The 19,712-nt window shown below is 43.0% G+C and overlaps 1 protein-coding gene across 1 annotated transcript in view; it reads left to right on the forward strand.

Moving 5' to 3' along the window:
- Window positions 1–1,628: 1,628 nt before the first annotated feature.
- The window catches only part of BBS5 (Bardet-Biedl syndrome 5), a 44,276-nt gene continuing 26,192 nt past the window's right edge, over window positions 1,629–19,712 (forward strand). The window contains exons 1-8 of the mRNA XM_077447924.1: window positions 1,629–1,816; window positions 6,020–6,102; window positions 7,710–7,775; window positions 8,761–8,810; window positions 9,806–9,933; window positions 13,485–13,620; window positions 14,788–14,883; window positions 17,243–17,305. Of these exons, the coding sequence (XP_077304050.1) occupies window positions 1,755–1,816; window positions 6,020–6,102; window positions 7,710–7,775; window positions 8,761–8,810; window positions 9,806–9,933; window positions 13,485–13,620; window positions 14,788–14,883; window positions 17,243–17,305 (684 nt within the window). The 5' untranslated portion in view covers window positions 1,629–1,754. The remainder of the gene's footprint in view (window positions 1,817–6,019; window positions 6,103–7,709; window positions 7,776–8,760; window positions 8,811–9,805; window positions 9,934–13,484; window positions 13,621–14,787; window positions 14,884–17,242; window positions 17,306–19,712) is intronic.

Consider the following 19,712-nt stretch of genomic DNA (forward strand, 5'->3'; position numbering starts at 1 on the left):
GAGGAGGGGCGACAAGTGGCATCCTAAGAAGTGCCTGGTTACTGAGTTGGGAAGTACATGGACGAATTCACGCTTTTTCCAGTACTATTAAGGAGACAGAAAACGTTCCAGGTACTGAGAAAAAAGGTTCCTGTTCACCCTTAGATACAACTTGTACACATTCATAGGATTGTTTCAAGTTTTGAGTCAACGTGCTGACTGCCATGATCTCTGGCTAGAGATCTGTTCAGCCTTGAAGTACCCAGCTGCGAGTGGCTACTCTCTGGGTGGAATTAGAGACTTTGCTAGACCTGCAGTTCAAGGTGCCTGAGTTCTTCACCTGTGCCCTCTGTTCCCATGAGAGACTGTGTTATTGGATGTTACCACTGCAAAATAAAACCTTTCAAAAGGACTTTAATGGTGTCAGCGTCCAAGTTGTTGGGTATCAACCCTGGGAACCCCTAGACGTGGAAGGACAAGCCAAGCGGCGGTAACCTTTAAGCCCAGTAAGTTAAAGCGGTTCTTCACCCTAAAGGGGAAGTTCCGCTAATCTTATCCCTCCCCCCCTCCGGTGCCACAATCGGCACCTTTCAGGGGGGAGGGGGGTGCAGTTACCTGGATAATCCAGGTAACTTCACCCACTTCCGGCCAGACCGCCGCAGACGCTCCGCCCCCCCCCCCCCCCCATTGTGTTCTGGGAAACACACAGTTCCCAGAGACACAGCGGGGGACCATAAGAGACGCGCAGCGCGACTCGCGCATGCGCAGTAGGGAACAGGCCAGTGAAGCCGTCATGCTTCACTTCCCGATTCCCTGACAGAGGATGGCGGCGGTGGCAGCAGCGAGACGAGCGATCGCTCGTCATCTGCCGCCGACATCGCTGGAACCTGGGACAGGTAAGTGTGATTTTATTAAAAGTCAGCAGCTGCAATATTAGTAGCTGCTGGCTTTTAATATTTTTTTTATAGGTGCAGCTCCTCTTTAAGGCCGCCCTACAAAGGGTCATGGTTGCTACATATATTTTACACATAGTATATTTTACACATAGTATATTTTACACATACTCGCGTCATCAACCAAAAAATAATAATTTATAAATAAATCTGCAGCAGTGGAATAGAATAAAATGTGTGTGGCTCCATGGTGCCCCTGTGTCCTCTGCCCATACCTAAATGCCTTACATCTTCCCATCAGAGTCTCCCTGCACATTTGTGTCCCCATTAGCTTTTCCTCTGCAAATTGATGTCCCCATCAGAGCCCCTCCTCCCTCCCCACACATTTTTTTGTAACCATCAGAGCCATCGCCCTCCCCCACAACTGTGTCCCCATCACAGCCATCACCCACCCCTCTTATAACTTTTCCCCCAACAGAGCGGAGCACACATCAGAAGGGATCCCCTCCTGTCTCCACATTTGTTTCCTCCCCCATAATACAGTCTCTGCGCTGTATAGTGTGCGGACCTTCTGCACCTCCTCGCCCCGCCCCTCTGTATGCAAATATACATCAATGGTAAGAGCGGGGAGGGAGCGAGGAGGTGCAGCCTATCCCAGCAAGTAACACATTGTGGAGGCTCAGGTGTCTTGTCATATAACGTCCTCCATCCGATAGTGTCCGCTGCGTATACGCCAGAACACCGGGAGAGGTTCTGACGTGATGTCGTATTACGTGCCCTGAGCAGGCGCACTCCGCAATCTACGTCTAGGGTTCCGTGAGGGGTTACCGTGGTAACCGGAGCCGGCGTCTAACCTTCAGCCCCCGAACAGGCCGGAGCAGAATGTTGTCTGTACTGGACGCTCTATGGGAGGACCGCGATGTCCGCTTTGATATCTCTCCACAGTGAGTGTCCGGGGTGTACTGACGGAGCACAGAGGATACCGAGCAACTGGAATAGTGTGATCAATAGGGAGGATACCGAGCAACTGGAATAGTGTCAGCAATGGGCAGGATACCGAGCCACTGGAATAGTGTGATCAATAGGGAGGATACCGAGCAACTGGAATAGTGTCAGCAATGGGCAGGATACCGAGCCACTAGAATAGTGTCAGCAATGAGGAGGACACCGAGCAACTGGAATAGTGTCATCAATAGGGAGGGTACCGAGCAACTGGAATAGTGTCAGCAATGAGGAGGATACAGAGCAACTGGAATAGTGTCAGCAATGGGCAGTACCGAGCAACTAGAATAGTGTCATCAATGGGCAGGATACCGAGCAACTGGAATAGTGTCATCAATAGGGAGGATACGTGGGCAACTGGAATATTGTAATCAATGGGGAAGATAACGAGCAACTGGAATAGTTTCATCAATGGGGAAGATACCGAGCAACTGGAATAGTGTCATCAATGGGGAAGATACTGAGCAACTGGAATAGTGTCATCAATGGGGAAGATACTGAGCAACTGGAATAGTGTCAGCAATGGGCAGGATACCGAGCAACTGGAATAATGTCAGCAATGAGGAGGATACCGAGCAACTGGAATAGTGTCATCAATGGGCAGGATACCGAGCAACTGGAATAGTGTCAGCAATGGGCAGGATACCGAGCAACTGGAATAGTGTCATCAATGGGGAGGATACCGAGCAACTGGAATAGTGTCAGCAATGGGCAGGATACCGAGCAACTGGAATAATGTCAGCAATGAGGAGGATACCGAGCAACTAGAATAGTGTCATCAATAGGGAGGATACAGAGCAACTGGAATATTGTAATCAATGGGGAAGATAACGAGCAACTGGAATAGTGTCATCAATGGGGAAGATACTGAGCAACTGGAATAGTGTCATCAATGGGCAGGATACCGAGCAACTGGAATAGTGTCAGCAATGGGCAGGATACCGAGCAACTGGAATAGTGTCATCAATGGGGAGGATACCGAGCAACTGGAATAGTGTCAGCAATGGGCAGGATACCGAGCAACTGGAATAGTGTCAGCAATGGGCAGTATACCGAGCAACTGGAATAGTGTCATCAATAGGAAGGATACTGAGCAACTGGAATAGTGTCATCAATAGGAAGGATACCGAGCAACTGGAATAGTGTCAGCAATGAGGAGGATACTGAGCAACTAGAATAGCGTCGTCAATGGGCAGGACACCGAGCAACTGGAATAGTGTCATCAATAGGGAGGATACAGAGCAACTGGAATAGTGTCATCAATGGGGAAGATACCGAGCAACTGGAATAGTGTCATCAATGGGCAGGATACGGAGAAACTGGAATAGTGTCAGCAATGGGCAGGATACCGAGCAACTGGAATGGTGTCATCAATGGGGAGGATACCGAGCAACTGGAATAGTGTCAGCAATGGGCAGGATACCGAGCAACTGGAATAATGTCAGCAATGAGGAGGATACAGAGCAACTAGAATAGTGTCATCAATAGGGAGGGTACCGAGCAACTGGAATAGTGTCATCAATAGGGAGGATACCTAGCCACTGGAATAGTGTTAGCAATGAGGAGGATACTGAGCAACTGGAATAGTGTCAGCAATGGGCAGGATACCGAGCAAATGGAATGGTGTCATCAATAGGGAGGATACCGAGCAACTGGAATAGTGTCAGCAATGGGCAGGATACCGAGCAGCTGGAAAAGTGTCAGCAATGGGCAGGGTACCGAGCAACTGGAATAGTGTCAGCAATGGGCAGAATACCGAGAAACTGGAATAGTGTCAGAAATGGGCAGGATACCGAGCAACTGGAATAGTGTCATCCACAGGGAGGATACCGAGCAACTGGCATAGTGTCATCAATAGGGAGGATAATGGTATGCCTTTCCAATACAAAGTAATGCTGAATTATCTCTGATATAACACATATATCTTTCCAGTGGAAACGTATACTGTATGTGTAAAGCCCCATACACACTATCAGTTTTTCGGCTGATTTTTGTCTTCAGATTTACCAAAACCATGTAGTAGAAGGGCCTGCCTGATTGCATACAAACTGAAACTCCTAAGGTTTGACCTCATATTATATGGTTTTGGTAAAGCAGAAGGAAAAACTCAGAAAAATGATAGTGTGTATGATGGGGCTTTAGAAATAATTCAGCTTCACTTTGTATTGGAAGTTACTCAGGCCAGGCATCCCACCAGTCCATGCCCATATACATATAGCCTAGAGCAGTGATGGCGAACCCTGGCACCCCAGATGTTTTAGAACTTCGTTTCTCATGAAGCTCAACTACTACTTTCCTGTGATGAGATAATAAGTAGGCACTGGCAGCGTATCACTCAGCGGCTCGGCCACTGACTGCACTGAGTGGGTGGCGCCGGCCGAATCTACAGAATACTTATACAGGCAGGCAGCCAATCACTGAAGAGGAGAGGCGGAACAGCCGAGCCATTTCATCCAATGATCAGGCGGGGGGTGAGGGAGGGACATCAGATGTGTCAGGACAGAGATCGGCTGGCTAACTCAGAAAAAGTCAGCGGTGGCCATTGCAGCTGGCAACTGCAACACCTTGACGATTCTGGGGGGGGGCAATGGCCCTCCCTTACCCCTACCTGCGGACCCCATGGCTCCTATTCTTATCCCAATAGCCATTTTCCAGTATTCCTATCCCAATATTCTTATACCAGTATCCTTATCCCAGTGTTGTTATCCTAGTATCCTTATCCCAGGCTCCATATACCAATATTCTTATACCAGAATCCTTAGCCCTGTGTTATTTTCCCAGAATCGATATACCAGTATTTGTATCCCAGTATATATATACCATTATTTGTATCCCAGTATCTATATACCAGTATTTGTATCCAAGAATCAATATAATTATACCAGTATTTGTATCCCAGTATAAATATACCAGTATTAATATCCCAGTATCTATATACCATTATTTGTATCCCAGTATATATATAACAGTATTTGTATCCAGTATTTATATCCCAGTATCTATATACCAGCATTTATATACCAGTATTTGTATCCCAGAATCCATATATTTGTATCCCAGTATATATATGTATTTGTATCCCAGTATATATATATATATATATATATATATATATATATATATATATATATATATATATATATATATATACCAGTATTTGTATCCCAGTATCTATATACCAGTATTCTTCTCCCAGTATCTATATACTACCCTTGCTTTATCTGACCTTGCTAGCTGATGTTGTTTAATCTGATTAAATGTCTGATAGATAATCTGATTCTTGTGCTAAATCTAAAGGAAGTACCGTCTTGTAAAGCCTAGCTCTGCTCATTTATAATGGTTTGGTATACCCGCTATTTATTCTAATTCGCTATTTATACACTTCAATTTAAGTTATTAGGGCATAACACTGTTTCATTCTGTGCCTATTTATACAGAATGGTATAATTGGGGGTATGTTCCTGTATGTTTATAGTAATATACATATTGTGCAGCTTTTACATTCCTACCACAGCCCTTCAGACATGTACTTAAAACTTAGATTTACCTTTTTTTTTGTTTTGTTTTGTTTTTTTAACTAGCACTAGATATCATATTGTGCTGATAGTGCCCTATGTTCCTTGAAGTCTTTAGGCCTCTGTCCCCACTGGGTGCTGCAGCGATATTAATACAAGCCACTGAACCTGTCATAGGGACATGGACCTTTCATTCATCAGCCCGTCCTCCATTTACCAGTTTTTGGGTCTCGCACATTAAGGTAAATTATAGGGCTCATGCATACAGACGTATGGTTTTGCATGGGACCCTGCTGGCAGCAATGGCTGACTTACAAAGCAGTGCGGATCTGTTGGGTGGTGACATCCGCCATATTATAAAAACGGTGGATGTTACTTCTATTTCTTCTGAAGACTGCCATGTAAAAATTTGCAGCTAAATACCCATCTGACAAACGCAGGGACATCAGATGCAAACGATCCAGCATTTAATGGTGAACAATCATCTCCACTTGACAAATAAAGCTCTGATATGATTCCTTCAGATCATAGATGCTGAAAGCAGGCTGATCCATGTTTGTGTCTGTTGTACTGCACATTTGTGTTTCAATCCTTATTAATTTTTGTATGTGTGTGTTATTCTTTCCCGAGACAAATGAAAATGAGACCCGGAGAAGTGCTAATAGACTGCTTAGATTCTATTGAAGACACTAAGGGAAACAATGGTGATCGAGGTAAATCTACTTTTGTTATATGATCATTTGTTTTCTGTGGTGACCGTTTTGGATTTTATTCAAATTAAAGGGCCTGCCTGATTGCATACAAATTAATAGTGTTTGGGTTTGAACTCATATTATATGGTTTGTTAAATCTAAAGGAAAATTGTATAACGTATGGCAAGCCTGATGCTGCGTACACACAATCGGACATTCTGACAACAAAATGCAGGGTATTTTTTCCGACGGATGTTGGCTCAAACTTGTCTTGCATACACACGGTGTTGTAGAAAAATTCCGAATGTCAAGAATGCGGTGACGTACGACGAGCTGAGAAAATTGAAGTTCAATAGCCAGTGCGGATCTTCTGCTTGATTCTGAGCATGCGTAGAACTTTGTGCTTCGGAATTTCCAACAGATTTTGTTGTCGGAAAATTTGAGATCCAGATCTCAAATTTTGTATGTCGGAAATGCCGATTTAAAATGTCAGAGTAAATCAGGAGATAGAGGAGTGGGGCCACCACTCCGTGTCTGGACACAGGAAGCTGTGACTCGGCTTGAGTGCCCCCATAGCAAGCTGCTTGCCGTTGGGGCACTCGACAGGAGGGAGGGACCAGGAGCACAGAAGAGGGACCCAAGAAGAGGAGGATCTGAGCTGCCCTGTGCAAACCACTTCACAGAGCAGTTAAAGTGATTGTAAAACCTTACAAACCACTTTGACCTACAGGTAAGCCTAGATTAAGGCTTACCTGTAGGTCCAAGAAATATCTCCTAAACCTACTAAAAGACAGTCACGGCTGTCGACGGTGCATGCTGCCGCTGTTAACACCGATATGCCGTTAGTGGCGGCTCCCATGCGCATGCGCGGGAGTGACGTCATCGCTGCTCCGGCGCTGTGAGTGGCCAGAGCAGCGATACCCGGAAGAAGATGGACGCTTCATATGACGGGACAGCGGTGACATCGCTGGCTCCTGTGTCAGGTAAGTGACACATAATGGGCTACTATGCGATGCATAGTAGCCCATTATGCTTTACCTTTGCAGGGAGACAAAGAAGAAGTAAACCCATCAGGGTTTACTTCCTCTTTAAGGTATAACGTTAGGTATAACATGTTTGTTATTTTTATAAAAAAAACAAACAAACAAGATTTTACAATCACTTTGAGATAAAAAAAACCTTCTGTCTTTAGAACCACTTTAAGGTCCATAAAAGGCCTTCATATGCCCTTAGTGATCATTTGTCCTTTATAATAATACAGATCTGCCTAGACACTTGCAATGATGGGGTACTATTCCTCCCACTGACACCAGTGATGGGGCACTATTCCCCCCCCCCTGACACCAGTGATGGGGCACCATTGCTCCCACTGACACCAGTGATGGGGCACCATTCCTCCCACTGACACCAGTGATGGGGCACCATTTCTCTCACTGATACCAGAACATTTTCTACTCCAACTGGCCACAGTCTGGTCCCCCCTGAAGTCTGAAGGACTGTAAACTGGCCCCTCATTTAGAACATGTGGGGACCCCTGGTCTAACTAGAACACCTCAGGGGAGAACAGGGTCTGACACCTTCTAGTAATTTAGAATTTCTGTCTACTTATGTATGTATTCTTCTTCCAGGCAGACTTTTAGTGACTAATCTGCGGATAATTTGGCATTCCATAGCACTACCACGAGTCAACCTTGGTAAGTAGAATAGGTTTGTTTTGTACTGTAACACGTGTTCTCATCAGGTAAAATCAAAACGTTGTGTTCTTGATTTATTGAATGTAAAAACCCAATAAAAACCTATACAAAAAATCACTACATCATGCATTCTGCCAATTGGAGATTTTACTTTGTTCTGAATCCTCAGATGATTGTCACCCAGACTGGTTGATTATAATCACAGCGGGAAATAATTTCTGGTTGTGGGCTATCTACAAGGGTGCTTATTTGTGGAGACACTGAGAAAATTTGGTTTTATCTTGTTTTAAAATTTTTATTTCTTGCTCCTCCAGTGGCCAGTGCTTCTCTTTTCTCACAGGCGCTCCTGGTATCTGGGATGCCCTTGATATCCCCACGTAAAATGCAGCACTGCTGGTCCTGCATTGTATGTGAGGATGTCAGAGAGGCTGCAAATGTAGGAAGGACGAAGGGAAGCAGCTTCAGGGAATGGTAACACAGCGGTGAGAAATTATGCAGGACTACAAAATAACGTTCTGCTTATTCCAATGCAAGGTGAATTTTTACAGGTGGCCGAAGGTCAACTTTAGGATTTGTGTTCAAACTACCAGGCTGATTAACTATACATAATGTTTCTTAAACTTAAAGCGTAACTCTCAATAAATGAAAGTTAAAATGGAATTCACCTTTTAAAGGGATAGTTCTGCTTTAAGCCCTTCTCTCTTCCTCCTCTTCTGTTTATGGCACTTTTTATTATTTTTTTATTTTTTTTAAGGGGGGAGCAGATACCTGGTATTTACCTACTCACACTTCTGGCCAGATTGACGGACCACCAGAAGTTCTCCGCCCCCCCCCTCCAATCAGTATAAACTGATTTGATTATTTTCACATAGAAGACTTCAGTTTCTCTTATTAGTATTTGATATTACATGATATTTCAGACCTAATATCACAACTTGTTTCATAATGTAATTATTTTTATATATTCTTTCTTTATTTTTTTTAGCTGTCGGCTACAATTGTATTTTAAATATTACTACAAGGACTGCTAACTCTGTAAGTGTAATTTAGATCTATGAAATGTAATGCTATGCTTGTAATATTACAACTATGTTCTATAGATTTAATAAGAGAAAATTATCTGGGGTTATTCTGCTGGAGATATTAACCCCTAATTATTAAAGATTTTAAATAAGCAACTATTATGTCCCCATTGCTTTACCACTCAAGCTACATTCACAGTAGCTTGAGTGGTAAAGTGCAATGTATTCACATGCAGGCAGCCAGCGCAGTGTGTGCTATGACATGGAGCAGTGCGATACATTTATCAATACCTCACATTGCTTGTTTTCTATTCTTTTATTTTTTTTTCAAAATTTTTTTTGAAGTGTCACTGTATGTCACTGCACAGTAGCATGGTGTGTTACATTGCTGTGTGGTGACATGCGGCGCCATCTATTGCGGTGCAGAGAAAAAAAGCAATTTTTCTACACTGCAATCAAATGAAACCTAAACAAAATCTAATAATAAGAGAATTCTTCTTAGATTTGAAGCAGGTCTATAATCATAGCAGGTCATGTGAGCAATCTGGTGCTCAGTCAGCATCAAGAGCAGGAATGTGTATATTTATAGGGAACCTCCATACAATTTACTTAGACCAATTCAAAAAATGTGTATCGAGTTCAACCAATTGAAAGAAAAGAGAATAAATAGAAAGCCTCAATATAACAAGCCCTTTTCCTAAAGTTGATCAAGAGGAAGGCAAACAAAACCTTATAAAACATGGCCCTATTTGCCGCAACAGGGAAAAATCCTTCTTGATTCCCTGAATTGTATTCTGCATCACTAGAGGAACTGCTTTTATGATTGTATTAGAGAGGCAGGGGGGCCCAGAATGATTTTGCAGTGGGGCCACATCACAAACTTACAGACTTCCTGCTGTGGAATACATTCAGCCCAGGACTCGGCAAGTTCCATAATAGATTTCTAAACCAGTTGTTTTACAATTTTTTTGATGATGTTTTTTTTTCTTTCTTCTAATTGTCTAATAGAAATTGCGAGGACAGACAGAAGCCCTCTATATATTGACAAAGTGCAACAACACCCGTTTTGAGTTTATCTTTACAAACGTGGTACCAGGAAGCCCTCGGCTTTTCACTTCAGTTATTGCTGTGCACCGGTAAGCTACATATTGTTAAATTCTAGATTATTTTAAAGGAAACCTGTACTGAAAGGAATGGTGGCATTCATTGAAAAATGCTAGTTGCCTGGTGTCATCAATACTTTCTGAGTCAGTTCATACTATATACAGGTCATGGATTTAGAAAATATCAAAGCCATTGAATCGCCAAGATAGTCAGTCAGCCAGCATTTTCATAAGTAAAGACCATCAGTGGAAGCCTGTTTATATATTTCTCTCCTATATAATATATTTCATACTGCAGCAGTAAAAGTCTCTAGGCCCTACAATCTAATAAACTCCAAACAAAAGGCAAAGTGCATAAAGAGGTAGTAAACTCTGCTATGCAACTTTTACCTATAGGTAAGCTTATAATAAAGCTTACCTGTAGGTAGAATTCATCTCCTTAACGTGTACACTTTAGGAGATATTCACTTTCTCAGCAGCCAGGGACATCACCAGCACGCTCTGAAGGGACTGAGAATGCCATCCCTTCGGAGCGCTGTGCTGCGATTGTGGCTCCTGTGAGAGGGACGTCATCGCAGCTCACCCATTCAAACTGCCAGAGCCTGCCAACCTGGAAGGAAGATCTGGTGAAAACGATAGCCCTCTCACCAGTAACCATGCAACTGGAGGGCTTTGGTTTAACAAAAGTCTTTCAAAGTGCGCTAGTATGTGATCCATTGCAGATAGCAAGTATCACATTGTCTGTGACCCCACACAGACTGGGGACTCACTTAGATATCTTTAACATACAAATGCAGGAGGCCAAATTCAAAAGTGATCATTGATGGTTTGAATCTCAGGTGGTTCAGCAAGGACCGGCCAATTTTCGAACCATCTATGGGTAGGCTGATTAGACCCAAGTTAATCCATCGATAAACTTTGGTACAGCCAGCATGTCAGATTTTTACATTGTAGCAGAAATTCGCTGTGTTCTCTTGACAGGGACGGCTGCCCACACCCTCCCTCTAGGAGAACACAATAGCTTTGCAGGAGAGATTCCCCCATCAACACTGAATGTGTTGATGGTGGAATCAAGTGATTTTCTGAAAAGAAAGAAAATTACATTATCAATGGCCTGTGTAAATTGGTTAACGTTTGTTAGGACAGACAGAGTTCAACTGATAATGAAGAGCTACCAGCACAGATCAGGCAACGTTAAAGTTATTGTAAAGTCTTGTTTGGTTTTGCACAAAGCACCCTATATCCTCCTTTTCTCGGGTCCCTCTTCTGTGCTCCTGGCTCCTCCCTCCTTTTCAGTGCCCCACAGCAAGCAGCTTGCTATGGGGACACCCGAGCCGAGTCACAGATTTGTGTGTCCATTCAGACACGGAGCCCTGGCCCCACCCATTTCTCTTCTGATTGGCTAACTGACTTTAATTGAAAGCTGTGGGAGCCAATAGCGGCATTGCTGTATCTCAGTCAATCAGGAGGAGAGTCCTGGATGGCTAAAACACTCATGGACATTGCTGGAGAGAGATGGGGCTCAGCTAAGTAATTAGGGTGCTTGACGGCTGCTACACACAGTAAGTTTTTTTTATCTTAATGCATAGAATGCATTATGATAAAAAAAAACCTTCTGCCTTTACAACTACTTTAATCATGTTAAACGTTATTCCACAGTCCCCGTCTAAATACTACAAAGCAGGGAGAGCTTGGTAGGAATTTTAGACAGGTAAAAAGCACTTGAAAAGGTAACCAGCAAATTTTAAATCTCTTCCTAGTTGCCCGATCGTTTCTAAATACCTAATTCTCTGAATCGCTGACTCAAAACAAATATGGAGAAAGTAAAATCAGAGTAGTCCTAACCTCATAGCTGCATTTTTGTTCTGCCTAAGAAACTTTGAGACTAGATGCCATCATTACAGCCAGGCAAACTATATTTTCAGAATCATATCTACAGTGTCAGGGCTCTTCTCCCATATTTCTTTTGGAACAAGTTTTTTTTAACCACTTGCTGACAAGCGCTGTACCCGTACATCGCTGGGCTTCAAATGATTATTCTGGAATAATGGGCGTTATACCGGTACCATTTTTTAGAGTCAGCGGCCGTCTCTTGTAAAAGTATTTCTAGCAGCTAATTAGCTGAAAGATTGCTTTTACAGCTTTCTTGGGCTCTTCTCTCCCACCGGGTAGTCCTGAGCGACCAGCCTGTGCTTCCACTGGCTGATGGGAGAGCCGAACAAAGCCAAGGTCGGCTTTGATCAGCTATCGGCTATGGTAACCCGGAAGCGATGACCTGACATAACTTCCTGTTTACCCCCATATCAACAAGCGCCATTTTCAAAAATCAAAAGCATTTAAAAACACTGAACTTTGTGTGATTGAATGCTTTTAAAGAGGGATTTGGGGTTTTATAGACCCCAGATCTCTCCATAAAGAGTTCCTGTCGTATGCCTGTTGCTGTCACTACGGTAAGATGTTTCCATTCCTTGTGATAACAATAAAAGTGATAACAAAATAATGAAAGCAACAGTGTAGAAATAAAACAAAATTTGTAATAAAAAGAAAATAAAGTGCCCCCATTCGCTTCTGCGCAAAGGAAAATTCATGCGTCGCCCCCACATGCACGCAAACATTGTCCCACACATGTGAGGTTGCACTGTGAAAGTCAGATCATGAGCAGTAATTCTAGCACCAGAACTCCTCTGTAGATCTACAGTGGTAACCTGTAAAGGCTTTTAAAACATTGCCTATTGATAGTAAAATTTACGCCACTTGTCGCTGTTGAAGGGGTGTGTGCAATTTTAAAGGGTGACATGTTTGTTATCTATTTACTAAGCGTGACATCATCTTTTATATTTTACTAAAAAAATTGGGTTATGTATTGCGTTTGATAAATTAGTGAGTTCTCAGGAAGCGACATTACCTGCAGGTTTTAAGTATAGAACATCTAAAACCACTATGAAAGAAGAGACTATGGCAATAAGGGAATGCTTTTTGTCTGCAAGCTAAATGGTTAGGAAATTGATGTATATTTTGTAAATGTTGTAAGATCACTTTCAGAATGGAATCATTTTTACTTTATAATGCCGCGTACACACGAGCGGACTGTATGGCGTACTTAGTTCGTCATACAATCCGACAGACAGTCCATCGTACTTTCCACTGAACGGACTTGACCACACACAGATGCACAAACAGTCCGCCGAAAGCTTGCGCGATGACGTGTACAGCACGTACGACGGGACTAGAAATAGGAAGTCCAAGACACAGCAAAGCACCCTTCCGCCGTGTAAATCCTTTCTGGGCATGCGTCATTTTTAGTCCGACGAACTAGCATACTGACGATCGTACTGTCTGCTGAAACCAAAGTACATCGGACAGAATTTTGAAAAATCCGAAATTCTTAGTACGCCGGACTGCACGCTGAAAAAGTCCGCTGAAGCCCACACACGAGCGGATTGTCCGCTGAAATGTGTTTCGACGGACTAAATACGCCATACAGTCCGCTCGTGTGTACGCGGCATAAGTAAGGATGACTCCTAAAGAAGAAATAAATGTAACCATTTACGCTAATCGTAATACTTGTTCTTTTTTTATTGCAGAGCATATGAAACATCCAAAATGTATAGAGATCTCAAACTAAGAGGAGCATTGATTCAGAATAAACAGCTAAGACTCCTTCCCAAAGAACAAGTTTATGATAAAATCAATGGAGTGTGGAATCTTTCCAGTGATCAGGTGACACAAAAGGAAGCCTTTTTTTTTTTGTTGGGGCAAGCTGAAAGTGATAGTTTTAGTGACAGCTAGTTGTGCGCTTGTTTTTGAAACTGGTGCTTAGAAAGCGTTGGTGGAATGTGGAACACAAGGGTAAAGAGTACAGTCAAGTGTGATCTCCAGTTCTAAAGGGACGTTCTCTAACATTCTGGGTAACCCTATAAATCCCTGGAGTGGTAAAAGAGAATGCAAAGGATGAAAGTGCCACAAGTCTAGTTTAAATGTATTTTTTTTTTGCATCCATTCTAGGCCACATGGCCACTTATCTAACTAACATAGTGTAAATGTATTAATCTTGACACATCTGACAGTAAAGCCAGTACATTCTGTGGGCTGACAGCTTCCCCCTGATAGTGCTTGAGTGTGCTAGCAGTGATCCAAGGAAATGCTGGAGAATAAAAAGGATTGATGATTAGTGTACATTGTCAGAATGCCAGTATCCATGATGTCACTCTTATCTAGGTGTGCGTATCAGATGTTGGAGCCCTTTCACATGTACGGACCGTTCAGATCCGCTTGTCAGTTTTTTGAGGCAGACCTGAACGGTCATTCCATACATCTCTATGGAGCGACGGATGTCAGCGGTGACATGTCCACTGACATCTGATCCGCCCCCATCCGATCTGCTCCGCTAAATCCAGATGGATGGATGTCCTATTTTCCATCCATCTGGTGGATCGGATGAAAACGGACAGGTGGTCCGTTTTCATCCAATTCCCCGCCTCCCCCCCCCATAGAGGAGAGCGGAGATCTGACAGGTCCATTTCTGCACAGTGTGCAGAGACAGACTTGTCATCCACTGGCTCAGCGGGGATCAACAGAGCGATCCCTGCTGAGCAAGCGGGTGGCTGAATAAGGATCCGCACATGTGAAAGGGGCTTAAGGCTGTAAGGTGATCACTTATTGCATGTTCCTTCCATTGGTTTACCACTTTTTAATTCTTTTAGTTAGCTTTTTTTTTTATTCTGGTGTAGGGAGTTGCAAAAGAAAGTGGACCTTGCATTTTCATGCATGGTTCGCTTCAGGCTGTGTATTTATCTGTTTCCCTGGATTTTAGTGATAATATATACGAGTATAATATGCTGCTTCTTCCTACTTTTTCAAGTTTACAAGCATTTTATTTCTTCAAAGGGTAACCTTGGCACTTTCTTTATAACCAACGTCAGAATTGTGTGGCACGCCAACATGAATGACAGCTTTAACGTCAGCATTCCTTACCTGCAGATTGTAAGTTTTTCAAATGTTGTCAATTTATTTTTATGGTTCATATGAAATAGCACAGGCTGAAAAACAGCTTATGTTCTTTGCAGATTTCTTATTTACTAATGTGCAAGTTACTTTAATATGCACTTTGCATACAGGCATACCCCACTTTTAAGTGCACAATGGGGTTTATTTACTAAAGCTGGAAAGTGCAAAATCAAGCTCACTTCTGCATAGAAACCAATGAGCTTCCAGGTTTTATTACCAAAGCTTAATTGAACAAGCTGGGGTTAGAAGTTCATTGGTTTCTATGCAGAAGTGAGCCTGAAGTTTTCACTGTTTTCTAAGATTAAAGCACCCTCCCTGCCCACTTACCATTATTGCTCCCTGTCACAACTGGACATTATTTTAGGGACATTTCTTGATATGTCCAGGTTTCAGCTCTAGCAAAGAATAATGCCCTACTCGCCTGCAACCACCTGGTATCCCAATGTCATACATCCCAGGAGTCTCAGGGTACTCTCAGGGTACTCTACGTTGCATGCACCTATGAGTGTCATCAGAGTGCAAGTTTTCTCTTACTGACTCCACCAGCCTGCTCCCTGATAAAACTCCACAGCACATGCACATCATCAGGGGGCCAGCTGCAAGTACCCAGAAGAGACAGCGGCCCACTGATTACATAAGTAAGTAAAGAAGATGGAGGTGTGGGGCCTCGCATGCAGAAACAGATCACTGGACTGCAGCAGGACAACACTGAATTTGCTAGACTTGTGAGTATTTATTTTGTGGATAACCCAGTAAACCAGGTAAGAGGTCTTCTTTAACCACTTCAGCCCTGGAAGATTTTACCCCCTTCCTGACCAAATCGATTTTTACAATTTGGCACTGCGTTGCTTTAACTCACAATTGCACGGACATGCGGTGCTGTACCCAAACAAAATTTGCGTCCTGTTTTCCCACAAATATAGCTTTTTTTGTGGTATTTGATCACCTCTACGGTTTTAATTTTTTGCGATATAAACGAAAAAAGAACCTAAAATTTGGAAAAAAATGATATATTCTACTTTTTAATATATAAAAAATACAATGAACTAAATTTTAGCATTCAGCCACATGTCTCGAGTAAAATAAAATTCAATAAGCGTATATTTATTGGTTTACGCAAGTTATAGCGTCTACAAACTAGGGTACATTTTCTGGAATTTACGCAGCTTTTAGTTTATGATTGATCTAATTTCTTGAGGTGCTAAAACGGCAGGGCAGTACAAACCCCCCAAATTACCCCATTTTGGAAAGTAGACACCCCAAGGAATTTTCTGAGAGGCTTGTTGAGCACATAAAAAATTTTTTTGTCATATGTGATTAAAAAATGCCCCAAAAAAAAAAAATGTACACAAAGTTGTCACTGAAATGATATATTGCTCGAACATGCCATGGGCATATGTGAAATTCCTCCTCAAAATAAATTCTGCTGCTTCTCCTGAGTACGGGGAATACACATCTGTGGGACTTTTTGTCAGTCTATCCGTGTACAGGACCCCGAAAACCAAAAACCACCTTCAGGCTTTCTAAGGGTGTTAATTTATAAGTTCATGCCTAACTACCTATCACAGTTTCGGAGGCCATGAAATGCCCAGACAGCACAACCCCCCCCCCCATGACCCAATTTTGGAAAGTAGACACCCCAAGATATTTGCTGAGTTGTGTGAGATCTATGCATGTATGTATATATTCTTTTTTCTGTTTAAAAAAAGCTGTACCATGGTAAATGATACCATGCGTATAGAGGAAATGCTAGCTATGGATAATGATACATTTCAGAAGTATAAAATATTATGGTTTGTTTGGCTCGACTTCTCCACCTCTGATACCCCAAAAGACATGTTGTCACCTAACAATAACTCATAAACTGCATTGCTATAAGCCATTCACAACTTGGCCTGGGGAATTTACTCAAGCTCTCCCTCTTCTTTCCTTCCTAGGCCCTTTCAGGCCTATGCTTTTCTCGTTTCCTTCAGTTATTTCTGCTCTTTCTTTTTCCCTTTCCTTTGGGCTATTAATCTTTTATATTAACTCAATATGTGTTGTATCTATATACGAGATGCCTAATCTCAACAGTTTGACAAATGCAATATCGTTGTATCCTCTGCCAATGATGTTCCTAGCAATTGATGAGAGGGTATCCCTCTAGTGTTGTCTTTTTGTTCTAAACAATAAAGATATATTTGTCTGTAAAAAAAAAAAAGAAAGAAAAAAGAGCTGTAAAAACAAAAACTGGCAATGGTATGAGAGTATTCAGGTTTACTGTCTGTTATGTGAGCTTTTTAGTGAAATATTAAGATATTATTAAATGACTCTTTCATTTCTTTTCTCTATACAGCGCTCCATTAAGATCAGAGACTCCAAGTTTGGTTTAGCACTGGTTATTGAAAGCTCCCAACAGGTATTATATGTTTTAAAGTGGTTGTAACGTTTGTCCTTTTTTTCTGTTAGAATAACAAACATGTCATACTTACCTGCTATGTGTAATAGTTTTGCACAGAGCAGCCCCGATCCTCCTCTTCTGGGGTTCCCCAGCAGTGCTCTGGGCTCTGAGCCTCCATTGTCACAGTGGGCCAAGGATCTCCTCCCCACACCCGCTGTCACAATTAAAAAAAAAAAAAGTGGCAGTATGAGGCTCTGCCAACCCAGACACGTCATTCATTCACAGAATTCTTTGAATGGGAGAGCTGCAACTACCATCAGCCGTTGCTGCTGATGGGCTTGTAGTTCTCAATTAACTATCGGTGCTAATGAGCTCTCTAGGTAGTTCACAGTTTTTTAGCTGCAAAAAGATGTGCATTTTTTTTTTTTTTAAAGGTGAACGTATTCTTTAACCCTTTCTCTGCCAGGCCCTGTGCTCTATTCTGTACACTCAGGTGGCCAGACCATTTTTGCAATTTTTCCTTTGCTTCCTTTGCTTTGCTTTGTCTACCCTTACATATTTTTTTTATTTTTTACAACTTTTTATTTTGAATACTTTTTTTTGGGGGGGAGGCGCTTTGAAGAGACATCAGGGGTCTAAGCAGACCTTTTACTGTCTAATGGGATTTTTTGAAACAGAGAAAGGGGCCTTTCTCTGCAACCTGAGCTGCACTGTATATAAATGAATAAGGAGTCTGTGTAGACTCCTATTGATTTAAAAAAAAAAAAAAAAGTTTCATTCAAAAATTGACAGATAGTGACAGATAGTTTACTATTTGTCAGTGATGAAAGAATGCAGGAGCGATCGGTAATGATCACTGGGCTGCATTCTTTCAGGAAAAGAAGGGGGCTGGTAAAACATATGTTTACCAGCCCCCCCAACACCCCATCCCCCGCAACACTCCTTCCCCCCTCCATGCATCATGGAGGGGGTGCCCGGACATCGAGGAGGTGGAGGGGGTGTCGGAGCGGCACAGGGGGGACGTTTTTAAAAAAAATGGATCCCTCTGTGCCTGTCCTGCAGCACGGAAAGCCAGCAGAAGGAGGAGGTGGGTGAGACAATTGTAGCTGAAGGGCAGGTGGCTCCTGGGCATTAGGCAAGTGGGGGGCACTGGAAGGGGGGTCGAAGCAGCACCAGAGGGGTATTTATTTTTTTACAGTTCGATCCCTCTGTGGCTGCCGTGCAACACAAACAGCTGATAGGAGGGCAGAGGAGCAAATCTGACAGTTGCAGGACAGCCACAGAGGGATCAGAGTTTGCGAGGGCGGGGGAATCGGTGCTGGTGTCAGGGGGATTAGAGCAGGAAGGGTAAGGCCGTGTTAGACCCTTTTCACACTGCGGCACTTTGCAGGTGCTACAGCACTAAAAATAGCGCCTGCAAATCGCCCTAAAACAACCGCTGCTGTGTCTCAAATGTGAAAGCCCCGAGGGCTTTCTCACTGCAGCTGTGCGCTGGCAGGACGTTAGAGCGGTGACATCTTTGGAAACATCTTTTGAGTGGTGAAGGAGCGGTGTATACACTGCTCCTTCACCACTCCTGCCCATTGAAATTAGTGGGGCAGCGCGGCTATACCGCCAGCATAGCACTGCTGTAGCAGCATTTTGCAATGTTTTTAACCCTTTCTCGCCCGCTTGTGGGGGTTAAAACCGCCCTGCTAGTGGCCCAAATAGCTCTGCTAAGACTTTACCACTGACGCCCAGGCGCCGGCAATGTGAAAGGGGCCTTAGGGAGAGTTAGAGTGAGAGTGGGGGGCACATTAGATGTCAGCATAGGCAGTTGGAGGGGCAGGAGACATAGCGGCAGAGCCATGGCAGCAGAGGGGGGGTCACATTTTAGTTAAATTGCTCTGATCAGTGGCCTGTTAGCCACTGATCAGAGCTATCAGTTTCCTGATAAGGATAATTGAATATGTTTCGTTCTCATGCACACTAGAACTCTAAAAACACTGAACAAAAAAAGCTAATGTTTTAGCGTTTTTTTGCCGCCGTTTAGCAGTGTTAACTTAGTGTGTAAGGTATGTTTTTCGTAGCTGAAGCTTTAAGGATCAGGGCCTCCAGCATCCTTAACCAGTGAATAGCTGTTTGTTTAGGAGTGGGCCAGGAAGCCGGTTCCTGTGTCCTTAACAGCTGATAAGTCATCAGCTGTCAGCGGGCTTCCCTGCTAAAAGCTGAATGTGAAAAAAAAAACATTGCCAGCAATAAAAAAAAAATATGAAAATAATGGTGTGGGGTTCCCCCCAATTCCATATGGATTTTGAGGGGATTCGCTGCACCAAAAGCCCCTAAATCCATACCAGACCTTTATCCGACCATGCAGCCTCAACATGGAAGGGGTGCTTTGTCCCTGGGCAGTGGTTGTGGGGGCTTATCAGAATCTGGAACCCCT

This window comes from Lithobates pipiens, unplaced genomic scaffold, assembly GCF_037356315.1.
Source record: "Lithobates pipiens isolate NorthernLeopardFrog02 unplaced genomic scaffold, aLitPip1_a1.2 Scaffold_22, whole genome shotgun sequence".
Taxonomy (NCBI): Eukaryota; Metazoa; Chordata; class Amphibia; order Anura; family Ranidae; genus Lithobates; species Lithobates pipiens.